Here is a 21,413-nt window from a genome sequence, read left to right on the forward strand (position 1 = left end):
TGCCCAAAAAAGTATATATATATATATATATATATATATATATATATATATATATATATATATATATATATATATATATATATATATATATATATATATATATATATATAATAACAGAACGCAACACTTAAATAGTCAGTTTGTGTCTATAATGAGTCATAGAAGTTCATAATTCAAACCTCAACAGCTCAGATCTCATTGTAGAACAGAAAAATAACCAAAATGTTCCTACTAGTACAAAACTAGTACAAAAGACCTCAGTAGTGGTTGACCAAGCACAGGGCAGCATTGTGGTTTGGGTGGGAGCCAAAGGTGAAAGGCCCCAATGAACCACAACATAGCAATGCCGACAGACACTTCGGACAATTTTAGCTGAAGCACAGAGTATTTTGAAAAACATGCCGAGGGAAGAGCTTTGTGCATTTGTGGATGGGAAAGACACTTGCAGGGCTGTAGTCGATTAGTCAACTAAAAATGGGGCGTGAAAAAAGCTCTCAAAACTATTACATATCTCGATGTATCTGACCGAAACTGCACTCACAAGACTACACCTGCAGGGGGAGTTCATGCAAAAACAACTATTTATGCAGAAAAAGTCTGAAGAAACAATGTATTTATTTAAAGAGAGATTAAACTTGTGAATCATGAGTTTGATTTGCCTTTTTACTCATACATTTCAAGTAATACCAATTCTTCTAGTTATGGTACTTTCGGCTCTTTTGTGGGATCCGAATCTTTGGGATTTATTCACATCAAAGAGCTGTTCAAATGATTCTTTTACTATTTATATGACAGAGCCCAATGTGAGAACTCATTTTATCTACAAACAATTCACAGACAGAAATGACCAAGGCCCAGATCTGAGAGCTTCAAACTGAGAGTGGGAGTGTGTTTATCCTTTGAAATTATGAAAGTCAAAACAAAATGTTGGACTACAATAATATGCAAGAACTACCTGTTATAGCAATGACAAATCTGTTTTTTGTGCACAAAGTTTTCAGTCATGTTGCTTACTCTGCCTCTGTGCTGATTCTTATGTTGGTTTAGCATTAATGCGTAAAAAAATAAAATAAATTTAAAAAAAATAAAAAAATTAATAAAATTGTTTAAAAAGTTTTAGTTCTTTTAAAAAATGAGATCCGATTCCAACTGTTCACATTAAGGAAAAGGTCCGACTCATTCCCCCACATCACATCACTAAAATCTTCAGCTAACTCACTCGTTTAGAAACTTAGAAACCATCGACTGAATAATCGACTAAAGGACTAAAGGACTGAAGGACAAATGTACTAAAGGCCTGAAGGACTAAAGGACTAAAGGACTGAATGACTAAAGGACTAAAGGACTGAAGGACTGAAGGACTGAAGGACTGAAGGACTGAAGGACTGAAGGACTGAATGGCTAAAGGACTGAAGGACTAAAGGACTAAAGGACTAAAGGACTAAAGGACTGAAGGACTATAGGACTAAAAGACTCAAGGACTGAAAGACTATAGCGCTACATGTCTGTGCTTCGGATTTAACAAAAGCTTGATATCTCTGCTCACTCAGCTGAGCCGTGCCATAACTACATGATGATCCAGTGTTGCATGAAGTACTCAATTGTGTAACTTAAGTAAAATACAGATACCGAGGTAAAAAAGTTACTCAAGTAAAAGTATCATATAAAAAATCTACTTAAGTAAAAGTATTTAAGTACCTGTTTAAAAATGTAAGAGTAAAAAGTGTAAGTATTTCAGACAAGTGTTTGTTAAAGTATAAATGTAATGATATTGATTAAAAATGATACAGATTTTGGCCAATAGTAACAATATGAATAGATTTATTCATTTTCTTAATAATTGTGTGTCTTTATTTTTGTTTGCTCAAAGCCGAAGCTTAAACCCCTCAAATGATACAAAATGTATTTTTTACTTTTCAGTCCAGTTAAAAATGTAGAGGAGCAGAAAGTACAGATACCTGCTCTCAAATGTAGTGAAGTAAAAGTAAAAAGTATCCACTGTGAAATTGACTTTGTTGGACTTGTTACCTTCCACCACTGATGAGTTCTAATGTAACAGTAAAAAATCAGCTTGTGTCTTTGTTGCTAAGATCAACTCTGATTCATTCATCATTCACAGCTTTAATAAAAGATGAGCGACCCGGGCAAACCAGGGCTAAATCCCAAATGACATCCACATACATACAGAAATTACATAGGCCAGTTGAGCACCACCAGATCTAAACCAGGTCTAAAACAGGACTATTTCAGGTCGAATCTAGGACTAAACCAGATTTAAAAGTGAACTACATCACCTCCACTGTAGTTCTAAGCAAGAAATTATCCAAAGTAGGACAAAAAAGTGGATCAAATCAACTTCACATGAGATAAACCGACAAAGTGAAGGAGCTTGTGTACCACAGTTTGAGAAACACTGACATAGGCTACATTCATGGAGTGTTTATTTGTTTACACAATATAAATAAGTAAAGAATGTATTTATATAAAGACAGATTAAACTTGTAAATCATGAGTTTAATCTTCCTTTTTACTCATAAATATCAAATAATACCAAATGTTCTAGTGATCGGACTTTCGGCTCCTTTGTGGGATCCAAATCATTGTGATCCTTTCACTTCAAAAGACCAGCCCTTTTACTATTTATTCACATGGCAGAACCCAATGTGAGAAGTTATGTTACCAACAAACTAAAAATGAACTCTAAATGAAGCAAACCCACAAATCGAAGAGCTGTCCAAGGACCACCTGAATGAGCTCGCGGACCACAGTTTGAGAAACACTGATATAGGCTGTATTCATTGTGAGTATTAGTTTACACATAATAAATCTGTACAAAATGTTAGTCAGACTTTTGCCTAAAGCGTCAGATGAGCCAAGGTGAAATCCAAGGACAAATGGCCGATCTTCATTTGGACATATACTGACACAGTGCAATGTTGAGGCGGCTTTATCACGGAAAACAAGTCATTATCAGTTATTTAGGTCCATAATGAAAACATAATTAGCTAAAATATCATTTACTTATTGTTAATTGTTGCTTGTTCCATAGAAATAAGACTTCAGAATGTTTTGTTAGCCACAACATACATAAAAATTGATTTCTAAAACTTGATTTCAACACTAAGGAATGCCACAAAGATAATATAAAACTTTCTTTTTAGACAATACATTAAATCGTAGTACTTTCTTTTATATTACCATGTGGAGTTATATTTATGTAATCCCTCAGTTGTCTATGGTCTTATAATTGTTCTGATACAGCTCAAGATCTTACTTACGCAAATCAGGAAAGGTTCATTTCGGTCCTGCACATGTGACCTTTTCAGTATCGATACCTGCTCAAATAAGTATCTAGCTTTGATATTAACTTTAGTATTGATTTTTGATACTTTTGACAATACTGTTTTAGCTACTTAAGATTACAAGTGGGTTCGCAGCAGGTTTTGTGAGGCAGAACCAACTCCTATGCACTAATCTATCTATACTAATCATCATTTTTCCTACTTGATTGAAGCAATAATTATGATGATGAACAAAAGGTTTAATGCATGACCAAATATAGTTAAGACTAAAGCTACAGTTCACTCCAGCATACAAACACTAGTCCATTTTTGACAGGACATGCCCATATGATACTGTCTATAGACGCTTTGGGAATAGTAGAGCGTCTTGTTGTCTCCTCTTTTACGTAAAAACACATGTCTTTGTTGCTACTACAGCCACTCCTATACATGCTCCCATGCCTAGTCCACTCACAATGCAAATCAATATGTGGGCTGAGTGAGAGAGAAATATCCATTTATAATATAGGCTATAGTGGCGTATACGTTTCGAGGCACAGTTTATGTTTTCTAATGTTGAAATGACCAAAGTCGAGGAAAGAAACAGGGCAGAGGCTGTAGTTGTGTGAGAAGTCCTGATATGTTGACTAACCCAAGGAGAAATCTGATCAAACATGATTAAAATTACTAAACAGAATCGGGAAAATGGACTAAACCAGGTCTAAACCAGGTCTAAACCGTGATCCAAAACCCAGATCCAAACCAGAACGCATCCACATCCAAACCAGGACCAGACCAGAATCAAAACAAGACGTAACAACCAGGTTTAAACCAGGACTCAAGTGCGTTCTAATGAAATCTGGACCTCTCTGTATTATCTCCCATGTGTTTTGTGCAGGTGGTCGGTGCGTGCAAACCGCTTGAGTGTGCATTTCTTACCGGGACTTTCTTTTGGTGCAGTAGGGAAGGAGGAGGAGGAGGAGGAGGAGGGGAGCCACTCTTCCCCTCTGCTTCACGGTCCTCTCTCCATCCAAAAGACCCAAGTGTTGCCCGGCTCTGAGCTCCCTTCCTTCCCCGGTCTGTGCAAACCCCGGTGTGTGTGCGCTCTTCTCCTCAGCGCATCCGGCAGCTTGTGGTCAACTCAATGGAGGAAGGCTGGTTATTCTGCCCGCTGCTGCTGCTGCTGATGCTGGCTCTGTTCGTTGGAGTCAAGAGAAAGCGCTGTCAATGGCATTTCTCAGCGACTGCAGAAAAAGTCCCTCCCCTGTGCAGCCAGCGCATAGCTTTAACTCATTCAGACGATATTACAGCGCGCCGCTCGATGGGGACAAGCTCCAGGCTCCCCCCCCCCCCGGCTCCTCCTGCACAGATGAGCCGCACAGGAGACGATCTGCCGCGGGGACACACGCACACACGCTTACGCACACATATAAACATACACGAACTCACACGCGCACAGTGCACAGAGACGTACGGGCTTACGCAACACCGCGCACTGAGAGGGAGACAAGAAACTTCGGTAACTGTCCCCTTGTTACAGGATAACACACACGCGAACACCATTAGAAACCTGTTACTAGCATTAAAAGTTATGCACAAAAAAAAAGGTTCCTATCAGTGAATCTGCCCACACAGATTGGGTTAACTGTTCTGTTTACATGTGATTAATCTATGTATTGTTTGTGTTCAATCCACAGCTGGTAAACTGACTAACATAAAAGTTCAGAAAAAAGTGACTTAAGGCCAATAAATAAAATAAAAATAAAAACAACAACAACACACACCCCTCCCCCAAACAAAAAAAAGAAAAAAAAACAAACCCCAAAAAAAGGAAAAAATAAATCCCAAACAAATAAAAAAGAAAAACAAAAAACCCAAACAAGCAAAAGACCCAAACAACCCCCCCCCAAACCCCCCCAAAAACAAACAATTCCGCCCCCCCCCAAAAAAAACAAAAAATAAAACAAATTCACAAAAAAAAAACAAAAAAAAAACAAAACCTACCCCCCACCACCACTGCAAAAAAACCAAACAAAAACTAAACAAAAAACAAAGAATTAACCCCCCCCCCCAAAAAAAACCCAACAAAACAAAAAAACAAAACAACAACAAGAAACCCCCCCCCCAAAAAAACAATACAACAAAAAAAACAACAACTAACAAACAAGCAAAAAAACAAAAAAACAAAAAAACAACAACACGTGCTTACCTGAGTTGTCAAATATCTTTTCCTCTTTCCATCTGTGGCTCAAACTCTGTGCTCACCTGAACAAACTGGACCAGACTTACCACAAGGGAGAGACTGATCTGTCTGTGTCCTGGTCACTCTAAGGTGGCATCATAAACCCGTGGGTCATGTGGAACAGTCTGGAGCTACAGAGGTACAGTGAGGGGACCATCACATCATCTGGTTTATTTTTTGATACTTGAACCCATTAGAATTGGTCATCTGAACATTTTTAAAAATCAGTGCAGTTCTCATATTGACCAGTAGATGTCGCCAGGTGTCCTTCTGCTCAAGGCTGGTCAAGGCTTGTTATCCTTATGATTGTTGCACCTTGGGACAATTTGGGGACAACAAAATCATGTAGTCAGCTTTCTAATGTTTAATAAAAAGTAACACACTCAGCATTTCATTTCTAAAAACATTTATTGTGGCCATATTGTTGGTTAACTTCAACAGTCAACACTGGCAGGTCAGAGCGCACAATGTACATTTTAAACCTATGACAAAGCTATTGTTTATCTGCTTCAGTGGCAATTCAAATTAAGAAAAAAAACACATCAACGTATTTATGCAAGTCGTAAATATGTTAAAATGGCGCCCTCTTTTGGCCTGAAAGTGGTTTAACATTTACAAGGGGTTAAAATACTGTACAGTCATTTATATTAGTTCCCCTATTCTTATTGGTTAAACACATAGCACTTCTTACAGCAAAACAAGCTAAAGTGATAGAAATTCAAATTATTTTAACACAACAGGTGCTGCAAGTTCAACAAAACGGTGAGATTATACATAAGATATAAATGCTATGTACTAGACTTTATAAAGGCTTTTTTCAATACAATACAAAGGACGGCCACCAGTGCTGTCCACACGCACTCCTCAAATCAAAATCTACAACAACAAACGCACACTGCTTGTTCTGAGCATACTGTGGACCATAATTATCGCCTTAAAATGATTGAATGAGTAAAATAAAGCTGCATTATGACATTTTTCTGGAGGACCTTCTTGTCTCATTGTTGCTTCGATTGAATGTTTCACAATATGGCACTGATTCAATGAGTAAAATAAAGTTGCACTACGAAACTTTTCTGAAGAACCATTAAACGTGTGCAAAAAGCGGTGCGTCTCGGCCAAGTTACGCGCCAGATCTGTGGAGAGGAGTGCCTGCTCGCTGTAAGAATCCATGTTTGTTTGAATGTGTTTTAGAGCAATAAAACATTTGGCATTTCATTAACCCCAGATGATACGCTTAATGCCACTGTGTAGAACATTTCTGGCAAAGCAATAACATCTCCATGGAGACAAGCAGGTAACAGACCCCACATTAGAAAAGTTACATAATACACCTTTAGTAGATTGTGTTGTGTTATTAAGTATTTACTGCATTTGATCCATGATAGAAGATTAAAAATAATGTTAACACTGTCACTATGGAGACGTGTGCGTGTGTGTATTTAAGTTCCACTATGTAACTTTTCTGGTAGAGGGTTTGTCGCCTTCTCTCTGTGGAGGTGTTATTGTTTTGCCTGACGCCACCACGCCAAGTTACAGGTTAGGTCTGTGGAGTGGAGTGCCTGCTCACTGTAAGAACACATGTTTTTCAAGGAATTCGTTTTAAGAAATGCAAATTTGGTTAAGTTTTAGTACCATACTGTGGAACATTCCAGACAAAGTAATAATATCTCCATGGAAACAGGCATGTAGTGTATTCCAAACCAGAAAAATTTACGAAATGCAGCTTAAATGATGCCATAAAATTACAAAACAAATGTAGGTTTCCAATAATATGAAGATCAACACTCCTCAAGCAACTACCAGGTGTTTGAGATCAGGTCTACAATAAAAAGCTGTGCAGGTTGAACAGTAGCTCGGAGTGATATCTTTTCCATATAAGATCTGAATGTATATCATGAAGCGGTTTTGATGCAACCAAAATAAAACTAAAAATCTACTGTCTGCTCTACAAAAAAGTGGTGGAAAGTGGTTTGAAAAAGAATCGTATATGAGCAGGTCCAAAAATGTCCAGGCAAACTTTAAACAGTCCTCTTGTATCAAAAATCCCAAAGTTCCCTTAAAGTTCTGGAGTCCTCCTCAGTCTTTGCCGAGTGAATGTGCAAATATCATGTAACGCCAAAACCAACTTTCACCATAGAAACAACTTTTGCAGTCCATAACACGCTCACATGTTCCACAAAAGATTTATGTAGGGCTCAATGTGTTTCTTTTATGCAGAAATTGGCTGTAATTAGTGAGTTTATGTGCCACTGTCAATATTTGTTCATATCTCTGTTCAAAATATTAAATGAAGTCAATCTCTAAAATTAAAGCTACATTAAAGGAAAATAGTAACTGTAACAGACTATTTCGAACAGTACTTAAAGAGGGGGTATTTTTTTCTCTGGGGTATTAACTGCTAACTCATAAAATATTTAGATCATAGATATTGTATCATATTTAATGTTTTTAAAATGCTATATTCGCCCCAAACAGCATCTTAATATATTTTATAAGTTTAACTTTCGTTTTTGACACTCTGAGTATCCCCAACCTTTGCTCTCTACATTAAGTCACCCCCCCTTCAGAGCGCTATCGCAACAAAATCAATGTGCATCCCACTAATGAAAACTACTACACATCACACATTGGTAAGTTGCTGAGTACATGCTTTTGTATATTTATGTGATGTAGTCTTGTACAGGATCTTACAGTTTACCATAAAGAGGGTTCAAATAGGGCCCAGGAGAGATCACTAGATTACTTAAACATGCATGGATGACATCTAAAACCTCTTAAGGCATGTTTTTGATGAGGCAACACGTTTATAACATGGTAGAAAGCTCAAAAAATTGATTTTTCATAAAACCCCCTCTTTAATCTTTGGTTTATGTCATGGGATAACTGTTGATTAAAATATAAATGGCGTATTTTGATTGCCTTTATATTAAATACTTTCTCTTCATTAATCTCTTTCATTGTTACATAAATTGAAATAGATTTTATGATCCTTTTATATTAAAATGAGGATTGAAGCTGAAACCATAAATCCTAAATTGTCTAAAAAGGCTTCACTAATCATACAGAACATCAGGTGACACTATAAGCTATAAAATACTTTGATGAATTGTTGTAAAAATGTGGAAAACTGATATGGGAATTCTGGGAGTTCCCACAGATCCAGGGATTTGCCAAGTCCTGTTTCCATGGTGACAGTCAGAGTTGGGAGGGGGTCAGGTGGAGGTGAGAGAGAGGGGTGCTGTTACTGTGGACCAGGGTGGGCCCGCTTTGAGTTTGGTTGTGATTGTGAGCGCCCCCCTGTGGCTGCTGTAGGATGTGCACCACACGGCTCAGGGACTCAGTGGAGGCGAAGGCTAGATATTGACAGCAAAGCCAGTCCTCCAGCCCCACCCCACAGCCCAAGTCCATCGAACGCTCTGCAAACTTTATCATCATTAAAGTTCTCTTCAGGTCCAGCCAGTTTTGTAGTGTGGCCTCGCAGTGTGACGCCCCCGACAGCACGCCAGCGGTACTGCAGCCCAGAGCAGTGAATAGATCCTCCCTGGGCCCCCACAGCAGACACTGCAGACAGGCGCGGGCGTCCGACATGCGGATCCTCTCGGTGGGGTTGACGGTGAGCAGGAGCCGGGCCAGTCTCTGCAGACCCTGGGAGTAGAGTGAGCGCATGGGCAGAGGGGGCAGGTCCGCCCACGTGTACTCACGCTCCTTCAGCTCAGGATGCTCCTCAAACGGGTTGGGTCGGTGAAGCATCTCATAGATCAGGATCCCTGTTTGAAACTCATCACACTTTCTGTATTGAGTGGCTGTAATGATCTCAGGGGCCAGACGAGACTGGTCCTTCAGAGTCCCAGGGTCCACCATCAGAGAGGACTTCTGCTTGGCCTGAGAAAAGTTACTGATGATGAGGCGGGCGGGGCAGGTGGAGCTAGAGACAGTATTAGCCGTAGCATTAGCAGAGCTTAGGTTAGCCGTAGCATTAGCCGAGCTTAGGTTAGCTGTAGAATTAGCAGAGCTCAGGTTAGCTGTAACTTTAGCAGAGCTCAGGTTAGCCGTAGCATTAGCAGTGCTCAGATTAGCCGTAGAGCTGCTGCTGTTGTTGTTGGGCTCCAAGGGGTCCTGGCCAGTAGGGGGCGGGCTGTGCACCAGCAGCAGGTTCTCGAGGCGCAGGTCGCAGTGTGTGACCTGGAAGGGCTTCATGTGCTCTAGCCCAGAGCAGAGCTGTAGCAGCAGGAGACACACCTGTCGCTCGTACAGTTCTGGGTTCAGAGTGTGACGAGAGACGCCGTCATGTACAAAGTCTGCCACCGTCTGGAAGGGCACCTCTCGAGTGATCACCACCACACGGCTCCTCAAAGACCCACAGCTCAGGCCACTGCTCGAGGCTTCCTCCTCTTTAACATTTTCTTTGGAGTCTGTGGGTTTAGCTTCATCACTTTCTTTGTCTTTCAGTCCCTCCTCCTCTTCCTCCTCTTCCTCCTCCTCCCAGGGCAGCAGGCGTCCCGGGACATCAGCCAGGAAATGCCCACAGTCCTGTTGGATATTGAAGTGCAGGGGCAGACTCTGTCTCACGGCCAGACTGTGGAAGAACTGTTGCTGCGTCCCTTTCACTTTACTCCTGCAAATCTGGAGACACAAAGATCAGATAAGAGTCACTATCATTCACATTAAGCAAGTGTAAGGCTGGCATCAGTAAGAGTAACGTTACTTCAAAATAATGTTACTATAGTAAAAGTGCAAAGTATATGGGGAAAGTACTGCTCAAGTAAGAATAACTTTAAAGATAATTTCATACCGTCAACATAAAGCATTTGTCACTTACAGAAAAGGTTCAAAAATGGTTCATTTCTGTCCTGTGAATGTAACTTTTTACTAGTTTTAGTATCAATTAGTATCTGATTTTCGATACTTTTTCCAACCCTACTTACATAAGAGACCATTATGGTGATTATAAATAACATTTTGTGATGCAGTGCTTCCACATCACACTTCCTCCTCTGATGCTGCACTGTATAAACTAGTCGATGATTTATCTTTTGCTTTGTGTGAGTGTTGACTTTGACCTAGGTGGTCTGTGGCCTGATTTACGCAGGTTTTATGAGACTGTCACAGCTCTGCAGTGCGGCCTCACCTTTAACATGGCCTGTGTAATTCTACAGGAATGTGCTGCTCTTCTGTTTGTTTAAACATGTTAGCAAAGAGGCTACAGACCGTATTGTTCCTACTCTGATACCTCAAGACAAAATGATGGTCTTCTTCATGGTCTTTCGTAGTTAATGCCACAGTATGTAACTTTTTAGACATTTTTTGGCTGTGTTTACTGAACTAAAAAGCATTGAAAAACGTGTTCTTACAGTGAGCGGGCTTGCATCTCCACTAACCTGACTCTTATTTGGCCTGGAGGAGAGAATCTTCCTACTTGTTTCCATAGAAATTCCTTCCTTTGGCTATAATATTCCACAGTATGGCATAAAACATCTACCTCAATGGAGAATGTTCTGAAGTATGGTTTTAACTTTCTATTTCTACAGAAAATTGTAACTGATGTTCACTTTTTGTTGACAATAAGGGACTAATGATGCTAATTAGCTTTTATTACAATTCTTTTCTTCTTTTTAAAATGCACTGTCCCGTTAATAAACAAATGCAAATACAAAATGTAGTCCCACCTTAAAATAAATAGTACAAAAACAAGATATCATTTACGTGTGACTGTGTCTTTAATTCTGATTTAGTCCTGGCTTAGACCTTATTTAGTCCTGATCAGAAAACAATTTAGTCCTAGTTTAAACTGCATTTGGTGCTGTTTAAGTATGTATTTGCACTATGTAATTTGCTTCATGAAAGTGTTTTTGCTTTGCCTAAAATGTCCCACAATATAGCATTAAAATGGTGTACTATGCAAGGCTTCTGGTGGAGAATATGCCATCTGCTTGCTTCATGAAAATGCAAAATGCGTTATCGTGACAGGCCTAGCATAAACATATCTATTTTCATTTATTCAGTTAAACACATTTTTTAACCCCAACGCTCCAACTAAAAACGTAGCGCCCACTTTAATAAATTCATCACTTTCTCAACTTTCAATGATCCAAGAAATATTCAACTTTAACTTAAGCATTCACGTACAGTAAAGCCGCGGAGGCATTAAGTCCATATTAAAATTACATGGTGTAGCTGCTAACTTGCCTCTAGTTCCCTGGCATCTGTGGAGTTGTCTATGAGCTGGAGGAGCTGGGGAGGCTGTAATTGGCTGACTGGTTGGCTCCTCTCTCTTACCTTATTTATAACAGTGCAAGAGAAAATACACGGAAGCCTCTGAAGCTGTCTGCTAATACCAAGACTCTGCTTTGAAGTGCAATGTGGCGCGGAGGGGAGTTAATAATGCCACCTTCATCTTTCTCGACTTGTTTTGATTTAAAGTGCATATGACAGGGTTTCATGTTTTTCCACTTATGGCTTAGTTTGGTGGTGGTACATATTTATCATAGATTTACATCAGTTAAGCTGCAGTTTGTGGGGGAAAAGTTGAGAAGAAAAGTGCAAAAATTCAGGAAGTAGCGCAAAGGTCATCAATACTGAATGTTCTATCCAAAATGTAGGACCAGCTTATACACAACGTCTTATCATTCATTTTTATTAGTCCAATTATAACTATTGTGTAATAAGAGTCCTAATTCAAAGGCTGCATCCTTCGAAGGACCTGGCTGATGAAGGCTGCTCCTCCGTGGATCACAAAAGCTGCGACGTAATGGGACAGATAACTGCTCCCGTCGCCCAGCAACCCAGACACGCTGCAAACGCTAATGCTAACACCACATACAATGAATATTACAAGATATAATAATAAATCTCATCCAAATCTGATGCCTAAAAGTGTAAAAATAATGTGTAATTTTTGTAAATATAACCAATTTGACAATGTTCTTGAGATAAAATAGCCTAAGTGACCTTAAAGTTTCAACCAAAGTGTTAAAACTCTTAATGTAGAATTTTGCATAATGGTAAAGGTGTATTTAGACCCTTCTTTACATTGTGGTTGCTAGGTAACAGTTACTGAATTACCTCTTTGTATGTCATGTCTGCTGTCTGCGTCCAAACAGGAAGTAACATAATACACATTACCAAAATCAAAAATGGGGGAAAAAAATAAGAATTTTAGAATAATCTTAAATTTAAAGCTGTTACCAATGTTTTAGTGGAATGATTAGTCTGTCATATGCACTTTAATAACCTGCGTGTTTTGATTTAAGAAAGTTTTCCAGGAAGCTACAATTCAGTTGTTGTTTCTCAGTAAAGGGATGAACACATGGAGAAAAACAGGGAAACGTACACAAATGTGAGCCGACACAAGCCCACACAGCCCGGGGGAGGCAGTCTGGAGAGATCAATTTGCAGTAAGTGGATTGGGCAACTCCAGGCCTCCAAAAACAACTTTGTTTCATGCAGTGTTGTCACAATACTAAAAACTCCATTTGGATACGAAGGAATAGACTCAATACTCGATACTGACTCCGATACCATACAATGCTGTTTTCATCGTTAAATTGTATATAGGCCTTTCTTTGCTATTCCCATGTGTCCTTTGTCCTAACATCTGTGTAATCCCTCAGTGTCCAGGCAGGTTCCATAGTGGTTCATGGGCATATACTAGTCTAATTGAAGATAAAAAAGATAAAAAGATACAGCTCGAGGTCATTGTAAAATTATTCAAGAAAGGCTACTAGTTTTAGTATCAGTTAGTATCAGATTTTCAATACTTTTGAGAACTAGTTTCCTGCTGTAGTTAAAATCCCCCTGCTTTAAGCTCACACAATTTTCAGTTGAACAAATGGATATTTTAAGATGCTAAATAATAGATTTAGAGTTCATTAAAGTATTGTGACACTATATAAACATGTATTTATCCATAGTGCTCCATCAGCTGATTGGTGGCTCTTTTCTTTGCTTTTCATATTATTTTTGTAAAGCATCACTATTTCTACTTCTGTTCTATGGTGTGCCACACAAAATAAGAATTATCAAGAAAAATAGGTTTTCAGCAAGATCAAACTAAGTCTAAAATTGTCTAAAAAGTCTAAATCAAGACTAAGCCAGGAATAGTCCAACATGATTGCAGTAACAAGTCAGTTCAAATCAAATCTGACAAAGCTTTCAGGATGGAACAGGAAACTCAAATTATTCTTGTTTGAAAAAAAATTCTAAAAGTATTATTAAATTATTAAATTACACTGAACAAAATATATTAGAACTGCAGAAGAGCACCAGTACTGCAGTGTGAAAAGCTCTGGACTCATGAACGCTTTATAGCACCTGTCACTTTAAAGGTACAGTATGTCACTTTCTGAAGGTGGCACGTCACCTGCATGAGTCCATGAAAACAGAAATTTAAAACCATACTTCGGAACATTCTCCATGAAGTTTTATGTCACACTGGAACAACATTTCCATGGAAACAAGCAAGGCCATGAAAGAGTTGAGGACGAGAGTTTTTCAGTGCAATAAATACAAAAAAAACCCCAAAAAACATGCTTTTATTCTTGTCCATTTTGGCTTAAAAGTTACACACTGTGGCTTTAAATAACTCACTTCTACTACTATACTTGTATTGTTTTTTGCACTGCTGCTGTTTTTCTTTAGTTATTGTATATTTTTGTATATTCAAAGTATATTTATATGTCACCCGTTACTGTTTGTGTGTATTTATTTCATCATAGTTTATATTGTGGCTAGTCCTCACCTTGATGGCGTAGCTGGTGGCCGGATCCTTGGCGTACGATGCCGTGTAGTAGACTGCGTCTCCCGCCTCACAGCAAGGCTTCCCCGTAACCAACCGAAAATCTGACCAACTGTCCATCCCAAACCGTAGATGATCCTTTTGTCCTGCCATAAACCTGTCTTCACATTTCGACGATAATTTCCTCAGCGTATCCGCGTGGAGCCCCCTTATCCTCCCCACAACCTCGTCCCAGCTGTCCAGTCCTTTGTAAAGCGCAGGTTTGGGGGTTTGTTGTTGCTTAGTTACACCTCTATTTGTACTGCTAGCTTTAGCTCGTCCCGTTAGACACTCTGTGCTTAAATACCCCTTTCTTTCTCTCTGAGCTGAATTTTGCACTAACAAACATGACATGCTATTCACGGGACGGCTTTTGTGGTTGCTGGGTCTTTCCAAAGAGTCTCCGCTTTCATGATCTTGCAGACGATGCGGTTCAGAGCTAAGGGATGAACTTTGGCTAGCTGTTTCCCAAGTCGAATCAAGATCGTACAAAGGATTGGCAACGCTTAAGTTTGTCCCTCCTGGTTTGGCTTCTGCCCTAGGTTTAGAAACTTGTGTGTCTTTTAATATCGGTTCAGTGCAGGATCGTGGGACGTTTTTCTTAGGTAGAGGAGGAGGAGTAGCTTTGGGAACAGGTAGATCGTCCAAATCTAAAGACGCCAGCGTGTCGTTGGATGATTTCATATTGCGAGGTTGCTTCATCGGGATCATGTTGGCTCGGGATTGACCTGCGAGCAGATGAGAGAGAGGTTTTTTAAAATATGTTATCAAACTGCTGTTACCTTCATAAGAAAATATTACAGGAGATTCACGTGCATATAACAGGTTTTTGTGTTTTGCAAATTATTACTTGGTTTGGTGGGATGGCACCTGTGGTAAATATTTAGCATAGTTTTACTTCAGTTAAGTGTCAGTTTGTGGAAAAATGTTGAAAACAAAAAACAAAATATACAGGAAGTAGCGCCGTGTTGTAAAACAGAATAGCTCAACCATCCAAAATGAAGGACAATTTATGCATAAGGAAGAGATTTTCATCCTAATAACTTATTTTTATTAGTTTAATTGTAACTACTAGGCAATTTAGACACGTTTTGGCCTTTGTTAATATTATGTTTGCTTGGGAACAGTTATGTTCATATGTCTACATATGTCCGTATCCAAACAGGAAGTAAAATTAGAAAATTAGTACAAAAAACTTTTGGTAAAATCTTAAAATAAAAGGATTACACTCTTAACAAATTTTTAGTTAAATTAGTAGTCTAATGTACTTTAACATTGCATTGCAGACAGAAACAAAAAAGGCTCAATGGAAATATTGCGTAAAACTAACTATTAAACACAATGTACTATTTTTTATGTGAATTCTACAGATAAACATCAGTTTGAAGGTTTTAGTCTTGCGGAGTGGTAAAAAATGTATCTAATGTGTCAATATGTTGCATTCAGGTGACATTAACATTCTAAAACCCCGATAGTTTGAAGGAGGACAGGTCAGTTCTATGGAGGACAGGTCAGTTCTATGGGGGACAGGTCAGTTCTATGGGGGACAGGTCAGTACTATGGGGGACAGGTCAGTTCTATGGAGGACAGGTCAGTTCTATGGGGGACAGGTCAGTTCTATGGAGGACAGGTCAGTTCTATGGGGGACAGGTCAGTTCTAAGGTGGTTTGCTGTTTATGGTTAATACCTCTGTAATTACTGGTCCTATTCAAAGGAAACAAAACTGGCACGTGTTTCCTGTCAGCATAAATAAACAAAAGTTGTTTGTTTTTTTTTCCACAATAGCTTCAGGAAGTGGTGCCATTATTCACCCCTAAAGACTAGATTATTTTCACACCATTATTTAGCATTAATGAGTGAGTTCATTATAAGAACATCTATTGTTAATTGAATATGCAAAATGCTTTTTTCTCTAAATACCTTCTTAATAAGTTCCAATAAACTACACTATTGTGATCAGGTGAACTATTTCTTATCCTCATTTCATGCATTTTTCATTAAAAGGAAAAGTGCAATAGATTCTTTAATATTTGCAAATGATCACAGCAAAATGGAAAAATGCAGATTCTTGTTGCTATGGAGACATTCTGGACACTACAGAGAATATCAGAGAAAACATGTGAATAATCAAAACATGCATCAACACGGACATAATACTGTTTAATACAGAACAGGAATGAGAATAAAAAGACAACGAACAACTATAGACAAACATATAAAATAAAATAACCTACCATTCGTCCTTTAACTCTTTAGATAAATGTTCATTATTGAAAGTGTTCCATTATAATAGAGTCCATTTTGTCCTGTGTTAAAGCAGAGATAAGCCCTAATGAAGCCTCTGCCTCCTCTGCCCAGTGCGACTAAACCAGCTTTGCCTCTACTGTAAAGTCGAGCAAGTCAAGTGAGAGAGAGAGTCACCAAGTCAATGTGTGAAAATTAAGGATTTCAACAGAGCTAATCACAGAATGGAAATGATGATCAAATGAATCCAACAAAGTAAAAGACAAACCAGGGCATGTTTGTCCTGATGAAAATGATGACTAAAGTCAAAACATGGAGCTGGCATCTCACTTGCACAATTAAGGATTTTTATTTAATGTCAGTGTGACATGAATCTCTTTGTTTTTTTCAATCAGATTTTGCAAAGAATCCTTGAAGATCTAATTTAGACTTTTCATTTTGAAAACGAGACTGGATTGACCCCTAAAGCACTCACTTTTCAGATAAGAGCTTTACAGTTTGAACAAGGTAGAACAAAACAGTGCAAACCTGACTCCAGTTTGACGTGTGTACCTCTCTGACTCAACACATCAGTTTGAAACAGCCATTGCTGAATGACTATGAATATCTAAATATTTGAATATGATTGACCGAAATGTCACAACAGCAGAACAAGTCCAAAAATCTAACTTTTGTTACATCCAGTCAAGAAAAAGCACAGGTCTTCCCTGTCCACAAATGCACAAAGTTCACAAACAAAAAGTCAGTATTGACGCTGAAACAGGCTGAAGTACGTCTGTCACTGTCTCCATGTTTGTTTCTGCTTCGGTTGGGTGGATTTGAACCTTACAGCTGGAGTATGTCAAAATGGATTCTTGTGAGTTTGTGAACTTGAAAATCCATCTTGGTGTACAAGGTTAGTGTTGGGAAGTAAGTGAGTAAAATGGAGTAATTAGATTACATTTACTATCTATTTCTACCGTTCAAAACTTGACCTGAGCAAAGACTTTTCCTCAAATGAACTGTAATTCAAAAGCACACTTTGCTCATTAGTAAAAATGAAAATGGTATCGTAGTGTGGGAGTGTAGATCTCCCACTACCCACAGTTTGGGATATTTCTGTCCTGATAAATTTGTGCTACTTAAACGATTCAGCCAACATTTTGTGTATTACATAACGCGTATTTTAGGCACAGGACAGGACAGAATGCATTTTAACACAAACCTAAAGTCCATTTCTTATTAAACATAATTATGGTTACAGTTATTTGCAAGTTGGTGGTGATCAGGAAACTTCTGACATGGAATTACACATTTCACTTACAGCCTTGACCACCCACACATCACAACAACATATTCACCCAGGCAAAAGTGTCTTGTCATATATCTATATATATTATATATTATATATATATTCACAAACTCCTCAGAATCCATCTGGACTGGCTCCTACTGTTGCAGTTGTCCAGTTAACCAGCGGTTCAGACCAGTCACTGAGCAGCATTGTGGTTTGGGCGGAGCCAAAGGTGAAGCAGCCAAACAAACCAAAACAAACATGGTGATGCGGATGGGGGTACTTCAGACTATTTTTGCAGAACTATTTGCTTTTAAAAACATGGCGAGGGAAGTGATTTGTGGACAGTAAAGATCTAGTGTTTTTCCTCAATTGGATTTAACCAAAGTTTTATTTCTCAAACTTGTTCTTGTTTGGTTGTGGTGACATCTCCATCAATCACCTTCAAATATTCTTAATGACGTTCTGGCTTTTGTCCCCAATTACGAGGGTCATTCAATAAATAAGGTGAATTTTTCAGTATAAGGACTTTTAATACAGATAAAAGCTTACTTTTTATATATTTTTTGTTTTACTTGTTTTTCACATGGATTTAATTTCTTTTGCAGGTTAAAAAAAAAACTTTGAGAGTTTTGGCGATTAACAAAGATGGCCGACCAAGAAGCATGCTCCAGGATTGAACAGCGGTCAGTTATCAAGTTTTTGGTTGCTGAAGGTGCAAACCTGTTGAAATTCATAGGAGAATGTCAACTGTGTATGGTTTGATCACCTCAGGAGACCTCACTTCTGTAGCCTCCCTGCCTTCATCCTCAACACTGCTCCGTCCTTCTTTAAACAATTTAGCCCACTTGTAGACATTTTTTGGCTGAAACATGTGGCACCATACACAGTTGACATTCTCCTATGAATTTTAACGGTTGTTTTTTTTTTTTATCTGCAAAAGAAATTACATCCATGTGAAAAACAAGTAAAACAAAACAAAAAAAATAAAAAATAAAGTAAGCTTCTATTTTTAGTCCTTATACCGAAAAATTCACCTTATTTATTGAATGACCCTCATACATTCAACAAGAGCTGTTCCAGATTGATATGTTACAAAACTGTCATTAAAAAAAGGAAAAAAATAAATAAAAATTAATGAATCAGACTGCATACTCTAGCTCATGATTAATATTATGATCCAACAGCAGACATATGTGATAAAGATGAAGACTTCCATAGGTCAAAACACACTGGCGTCCCATTTGTAATAGTAAAGTAGTATTCAAGTATTCAAGCTCAGTGTGACATATATTTTTGTGCAACGACAGTAAGAGGCTGATCTTGTATTTTAATGATATTCGCTTGTCCTACAGAAGTACCTGATTTTACACTTAAAGGATCCACTGAATCACTCACCCCACTTGTCATAACAGATATATTTCTTTGGAAATACATAATTCTACATGTTTCCAGCAGTTGAATGTAACAAAAGTGTGTCTCACCGAGGTTGCTGTAGGTGGCGCTGCACTGGCTGGAGGCAGGAGAGTGGGAGTGGTTGGAGGGCTCTTCCTCTGGCTCCTCGAGGCTGGCACTGCCTTCACTCACTGCAGCAGAGGTCAGGGCCTGGTTTATCAGCTCCTCCCCCAGAACCAGACCCAGGTCCACTTTAGAGGGCAGTGGTGTGATGCCCCGAACGTCCACATCCCGAGACCGACTCACAGGCAGAGAGACTTGGCTGTAGAGAAGAGAGAAATATTAAAAACTCTGCCCTCAACCACATTTCACTTGGAGCTGCTAAACTGGTCAGTACCTGTGGACTAAAGAAGAGAGCGAGAGAGGAGGAGGGGCGGGGTCTGGAGGTATAAAAACAGTGTGATTGGTCTAACAGGTACCTACACTTCAAACTCCGCCCCTGCAGCCAGGTGTTTGCAATCAGAAACACCTGACTGTTAATAGAGCAGTCATGCGTGATATCACCAACTACAAGTACTTGCAGTGGCCACTGGAGGCAGCACACATACAGTTTTATAGATTTTCAACCACAAAGATGCACATTTATCTAGTTTACACAATATTTGCCAAAAAATTACTCAGGACAGTAGATAATGCTACTAAAACACCACATACACACTTAAGTAGCAGAAAAAAGTGTTTAGTTCCACTTTAATCTATTTGGACAAGTCACAGACCCAGGAACCTCAGGAACTTGAACTGTTTAAATGCTTGTGTATGTTGATTAATATTGAGTTTTGTATGTTTTAGGTAAGCCTTGCATTATCATAGTTGCCATATAGATTAATATGTATTTATGTTTGTTTAAAAAGAATAGGAATAACCATTTCATATCACAATCATTAAACATTAGACACTGTCATTCCCAAATCTTTGGATTTGACACTAGGGCTGATCAATTTGGGAAAAAATCTAATTGAGATTTTTCTGACGTTTATGTTTTAATAAAAAGGGGTTGTCATTTCAATTTGATTGTGATTAATATAGCAGCCCTAGTTGACAGACATTTTATTTGTGTTCATTAAGAAAATAAATAGAATAAAGAAATAATAATAAAAAAATATAAATAAAAAAAATCTGATCAGTCAGAGCACCAAAACCCAGCCCTACTCTATGATTCTTGTCAGCTGCCCTGTTTTTCATCTGTAAATCTTTACACTAGTACAATATCCCATCATGACAGAGTGTGCTATAATGAAACATTCAGCCATTTTATGACATGTTACATTTCATTCCTTTAGTGTTACTCCTTTGCTCCTTGAAATGAGCTGACGATTATATAACAATAGGACGTCCTACCACCGCTGTGTACTTAGTGACTAAAAGATGGGTCTTATAATACTGTTCAAATACTGTTCAGTCAGTACAATGAGTCAGAAACATGTTTCAGTTTGAAGCCTTAGCCCTGCCCACTTAGTCTTTTCTGCCGCTGTGATATTGCACTGTGGCACAGAAACAACGGTCTAGTATGGTACAATCTGTCAACTGGAAAAAAAGGTTTTAGAGTTAAAGTGTTCTGTCGTCCATCCAAGTGGCTTTTTCAGTTCTGGTCAGGTGGGTGGGACACTGCCTTATATCTGTCCCATCAGTATCATGACCAGGACTGAAGAAGCCACTTGGATGGACAGCAAAATGTTTTCACTCTAAAACTTTTTTCAGTTGATAGATTTGAATTTTCATTTTCTATGGAACCTACCTGGACAGAAGGATCACACAGATGTCTGGGATAGTGTCATACAGTTGTTTCCTTACAGTTCTCAAATCCCTGCCTACTGTTTATCGTTTTGTCACTCTCGAACATGCTCCATGAGAGAGGATCAAGTGTTTGGGATGGACAGGCAGTTTGTTTCCCATGATTCTTAGTAACAATGTACCTGAAAGAAGAAAAGTTGACCCTGTCTCTAGACTGTACAAAGAAGTGGACTAAGTGAGTGTGACGTCACCCATAGTGTTCGGCTCTAGTCAAATGAAGCTCATCGAGGTTAGAAGTTACAGGGGTGAATTTGGAGCTGAGTTTTATATTTGGAATCTCAGTTGTGAGTATCATAGCAACCAAAGAACCAATCCGCAACTGAAGAAGGCAACTGATTTATCTGTTAAAAA

The 21,413-nt window shown here is 38.6% G+C and overlaps 2 protein-coding genes across 3 annotated transcripts in view; both read right to left on the reverse strand.

Moving 5' to 3' along the window:
* Positions 1-4,296, reverse strand: part of syt12 (synaptotagmin XII) — a 46,650-nt gene extending 42,354 nt beyond the window's left edge. Inside the window, exon 1 of the mRNA XM_055222747.1 lies at positions 4,221-4,296. The gene's annotated coding sequence lies outside the window, so the exon portion shown is untranslated. The remainder of the gene's footprint in view (positions 1-4,220) is intronic.
* A 1,616-nt stretch (positions 4,297-5,912) lies between these two features.
* Positions 5,913-21,413, reverse strand: part of peak1 (pseudopodium-enriched atypical kinase 1) — a 108,849-nt gene continuing 93,348 nt past the window's right edge. For both annotated transcript variants that reach the window (XM_033968303.2, XM_055222740.1), the window contains exons 6-8: positions 19,301-19,533; positions 14,264-15,027; positions 5,913-10,149 (exon numbers count right to left, since the gene is read on the reverse strand). In XM_033968303.2, coding sequence (XP_033824194.1) covers positions 8,722-10,149; positions 14,264-15,027; positions 19,301-19,533 — 2,425 coding nt within the window. In that variant the 3' untranslated portion in view covers positions 5,913-8,721. The remainder of the gene's footprint in view (positions 10,150-14,263; positions 15,028-19,300; positions 19,534-21,413) is intronic.

The sequence above is a fragment of the Periophthalmus magnuspinnatus genome, chromosome 6 (assembly GCF_009829125.3).
Source record: "Periophthalmus magnuspinnatus isolate fPerMag1 chromosome 6, fPerMag1.2.pri, whole genome shotgun sequence".
Taxonomy (NCBI): Eukaryota; Metazoa; Chordata; class Actinopteri; order Gobiiformes; family Gobiidae; genus Periophthalmus; species Periophthalmus magnuspinnatus.